At 40.3% G+C, this 4,688-nt stretch overlaps 1 protein-coding gene across 4 annotated transcripts; it reads left to right on the top strand.

Moving 5' to 3' along the window:
- Positions 1 to 200: 200 nt before the first annotated feature.
- Positions 201 to 3,650, top strand: LOC121554601 (variant surface antigen D-like). Of its 4 annotated transcripts, none has more exons than XM_045216833.1 (4): positions 206 to 1,280; positions 1,583 to 1,879; positions 2,018 to 2,107; positions 3,612 to 3,650. In XM_045216833.1, exons 1-4 carry the CDS (start codon positions 1,196 to 1,198, stop codon positions 3,638 to 3,640), a joined length of 501 nt encoding a protein of 166 aa, XP_045072768.1. In that variant the 5' UTR covers positions 206 to 1,195; the 3' UTR covers positions 3,641 to 3,650. The 4 variants fall into 4 exon arrangements, with proteins under 4 accessions (XP_045072770.1, XP_045072768.1, XP_045072769.1 ...); XM_045216834.1 differs by lacking the exon at positions 3,612 to 3,650 and having other exon boundaries at positions 207 to 1,105; positions 1,215 to 1,280; positions 2,018 to 2,933; XM_045216835.1 differs by lacking the exon at positions 3,612 to 3,650 and having other exon boundaries at positions 201 to 1,280; positions 1,583 to 1,828; positions 2,018 to 2,933.
- Positions 3,651 to 4,688: the final 1,038 nt, after the last annotated feature.

Genomic DNA, 4,688 nt, shown 5'->3' with positions numbered 1-4,688 from the left:
TACGCCAAAAAATTAGAGAGATGGCAAGACTATTGATAACGGCAAGGGCTATAACACCTTTGAAGAGCACCGAAGTCCTTGTTATGCCCTGTAACTTTCCCCATGTGATACAGGCAGTAAGATATGTTGCTGGTTATGATGTTGAAAGCAACTCTTATAAAATCCCATCATTGGCTTTGAAATTGGGACACAGTTTAGCCAAAGTTGCAGGCATTACTCAATGCAATGCCATCATTGCAAATCGCCCTGCTGTTGCAGAGTCTGCAAAGCAATTTGCCACTTTACATCAGAAAAAGTGGACAGAGTCCATTTCAGCTGCCGCATTGGGTACACTTCAACAAGCCAAATGGAATAAACCACAGGTTTGACCCTTTACAGAGGATGTGTCGGTGCTGCACACGTTTCTTGCTACTGAGCGTGCTAAGTGTATGAAGGACCTTGAGGAAGAACCCAACAGCAAAAGCTTTGGAAATCTTCCTAAAGTGACTTTGATGCAGGTAGTACTATTTAACAGAAGGAGGGAAGGGGAAGTTTCAAAAATGGAGCTTCAGTCTTTCACATCCAGGGATCTTACGGAGCTGAATCCAGACATTGTGAGGGGCCTTACTGACTTCGAGAGGAAGCTTGCAGAGCACTTTGAGAGAGTTGAGATTCGAGGTAAAAGGTCAAGAAAGGTTCCAGTGCTTCTAACCCCTGACATGATCACTGCTATGGACCTCCTCATGATAAGCAGAAAAGAGTGTCAAGTCCACAAAGAAAATATGTACATGTTTACACGGCCAGGTGTCCTTTCCCATTACAGAGGCTCCGACTGCTTTCGCAAGTATGCAAACAATGTGGTGCAAAGAACCCAGAGGCACTCACCTCAACAAGATTGCGGAAACAAGTCGCCACTTTGTCCACACTACTAAACCTCAAAGAAAATTAAATGGATAACTTGCCACCTTTCTAGGACATGACATCCGTGTCCATAGAGAATTCTATCGGCTTCCAGAGAGTACCCTGCAGCTCGCAAAAGTCAGCAAACTGTTGATAGCAATTGAAAAAGGAAGACTGCCTTACCTGCAGGGGAAAGGGCTGGATGACATTGAGGTCAATCCTGAAGGTAAAATTTTGTTTGAAATATAGTTTTTAGCCACTTCAAATATAACTATTATAAGTGTTGTTAGTCCTTAATTTAAATAATTGGCCGTAAATGTTTTTTACCCAACCATATGAAGTAGAAATGAGTGATGATGATTCCAGTGAAGAAACCATTACTGACCTACATCAATGCAAAGGTATCCTGACTTGTATATATGTGGTAATATCTTTAAGTTATGTCACATAAATGCACATTTCTGTGGGGATTATCGAAATGATCCTCTATCTGTTTTTAAACAATCACATTGGTGGTGATAAGTAATTCCACATTTATGGATTTGCAATCAGTTTATGTTTATATCTCAAATATCAGTTAATATCTAATGTAGAATTGCATATTGCCTGACATTGAGGTTGTTTACAGTGAATAATACAAGCAAGCAAACGTATTGTCATGAAGCTCATAGAACATAATCACATTCATTATTACTTTGCAAAGGCTCAACAACAGAGACTTCTAGGGACCAGACACTTCTGAGGAAAACACCAGAGTCAACCACCCTGGACAACATGGAGGGCACTTCTGAGTCAACCACCCTGGACAACATGGAGGGCACTTCTGAGTCAACCACCCTGGACAACATGGAGGGCACTTCTGAGTCAACCACCCTGGACAACATGAAGGGCACTCCTGAGTCAACCACCTTGGATAACGTACACATGAGCAACACACAACCAAGACATGGTAAAATAGTCACATCCCAAGCATCCTCAAAGTGCTCCAAAGGAAAGCAAGGTTAGTAAGCATTTTGTATTCACATGTATTGATAACATCATATAGCTACTAACTAGAATCCTTTGTATCATATCCTCCATTTGTCACTTTAGCAGAGCTCATTGTTAATCAGTTGTATTTTGTTTCCATTTATGAAAGCTGTGAAGGTGAGAAGCAAGTGGACAGGTGATGAAGTGAAAGCTGTTGAGCGGCATTTGCTTAATTTCATAACAAGCTGCAGAATACCAGGTAAAAGGACTGTGACTCCTGCCTCCAAGCAGAGCCAGTAGCTCTGAAAGACAGAGACTGGGTTGCTATCAAATACTACATCCACAACAGAAATGTAGCATTAAAAAGGAAGATGAATAGATAGAACTAGAGCATGCCAACTGTAGCTCAGGTACCATGCAATTCCAATTTCAATCAGCTTCTCCTCAGATAGTGTTAATATCTGTGGGTTTCATGTTCATATTATTTTATTTTCCTTAAATGATTTATATTGTTGGTTCTTGTACAAACATGCCACATAGGCTCGACTGTAGATCCCACATGTTTGTATGTTTATGTATAATTGAGGGCTATTAATGAGCATATGTTTGCCACTTATGGTCACATTTTTTTGGGATAACAGTTGATGATATAGGTTAATACTCTGCTCTCATTGACAGGGAAAAGAGATAAACAGTACTTAAAGGGATTGTTATTGTTCCTAAGTTTTCAGAAGCACTTTGTTCTTAACCACAAGTTGTTGAATGTGGCAAGGTGTTTAAATTACTGTTAAACTATTACCATTTCAATGGGTGCTTGTAACAGGCCTTGTGTATGGTAACTTGCACTATGTAACTATGATGTAAATCCCTATGTTATTTAGACAGGTTAGCTGAATGTACACTGTCATGTTTCATAGAAGCTGGATGCTTTAATAGAGAGTTTCTCATTCATTTCAAACATGCCATTTCTACTGCCTTGTGCATAGCAGGGAAGGAGGCAAAGTGTAGGTGGTCTATTCTGGGTATTCAATTGATTTGTTAATTTGCATATTTTCGCTGGCACTCAATAAAAGTAAGGCATAAAGTGTTCCCTCTTTTTTTACATGAATATTGACTGCAAATGTATTGTTATAAATAACAATAATACGACTTAAACAGTAGACTGAGAATATATTATATTTATGAGCTATGTGAACATGGATAGGCATTTCTGTTGAAGGTTACCTATCTGGTGAGCATGATTATTATAATAATTTTTTTAAAGCTTTAGTTAAGTATTGTACACCTATGATTCTTATGCAGACATTTCAACATGTAACCGGAACCACGTTCAAATACAGACCCTATTTACAGGTTCTTCATAAGTCACATAAACCTGAAAATCAGTGTGTATCTATGGGCTGCTGTTGCTATGGGCCTTATATGTCACATGAACCCGAAAAAGTCCTCATATATACTATTAAAATCAGGTCTGAACAAAATATAGCCCTAGACAAAATCTCAACAGATGGATGTATTCCTAGAATCATGGGACCAAACTATTCTGATTCCCAGGTCTCTTGGACCTTGGGAAAGGCATGTCCCACTATGTCACATTTTTGTCATAAGTCCTGATATTGTCTATAAACACGTATGTGTGTGTGTGTGTGTGTGTGTGTGTGTGTGTTCGTGTGTGTGTGTGTGTGTGTGTGTCCAGTGTGTGTGTGTGTGTGAGTTCAGGTGTATCCCTCAATGACTGTCTGTTCTTCTGCTTACTGCTACAGTGTGGAACATGGTGGAGAGAACACAATGAAACCTGGACTTAGAAAATGTGAGTGTTGACTGCTGTGAAGAATATGACTAAGAATAAGTCTTAATTCAAGTGAAGTCAAAGTCAAAGACCACCATCATTACTTACTTGGTCATATTAAATATCAGCTGTAGTTCTACAGAAGCACAAATCAGGGACACCAAAGTTTACAAAGAGTTGCTTTGACAATGTGTGTGTCTGTGTGTGTGTGTGGCGTGTTCGTGTTACTTTAGAAATGTGTGTGTGTGTGTTCATGCATGAAGATGTGTGTGTGTGTGTGTGTTCAGGATGTGTGTGTGTGTTCATGCATGCATACAGGTGTGAGTGTGTGTTCAATGCGTTTGTGTGTGTACAGGATGTGTGTGTGTGTGTGTTCAGGATGTGTGTGTGTGTAATTAATGGGAATAAGTTTGTTTTATATTACCATACAGTATAACATATGATCATTGAACAAGTCTCAAGTTACCTTAACTTCTCCTTTTGATACCTAGAAACATCTACATTAAATGAATTAGTGAAAAGTGAGTTAACATTCTAATGTGAATGATGATGATTTCTAATATTGTGTCTGGTTTCATCCAACAGATGTCTGTGATCTCACACTGGACCCAAACACAGTAAACAGACTCCTCTCTCTGTCTGAGGAGAACAGAAAGGTGACATGTAGGAGAGAGGAGCAGCCGTATCCTGATCACCCAGAGAGATTTGAGGACTATGGACAGGTGCTGTGTAGAGAGGGTCTGACTGGGCGCTGTTACTGGGAGGTAGAGTGGAGTGGGAGAAGGGCTGTTATAGGAGTGACATATAAAGGAATCAGCAGGAGAGGAGAGGGTGGTGACTGTAGGATTGGATGGAATGACAAGTCCTGGAGTCTGGTCTGCTCTGACAACAGTTACAGAGCCAGGCACAATAATAAGTCCACTACCATAGACGTCCCCTCCTCCAGCTCCCACAGAGTAGGAGTGTATCTGGACTGGCCAGCCGGCACTCTGTCCTTCTACAGAGTCTCCTCTGACACACTGACCCACCTGAACACATTCCACTCCACATT

This window comes from Coregonus clupeaformis, unplaced genomic scaffold, assembly GCF_020615455.1.
Source record: "Coregonus clupeaformis isolate EN_2021a unplaced genomic scaffold, ASM2061545v1 scaf0814, whole genome shotgun sequence".
Lineage (NCBI taxonomy): Eukaryota > Metazoa > Chordata > Actinopteri > Salmoniformes > Salmonidae > Coregonus > Coregonus clupeaformis.
This window is presented reverse-complemented; position numbering and strand designations above follow the sequence as displayed.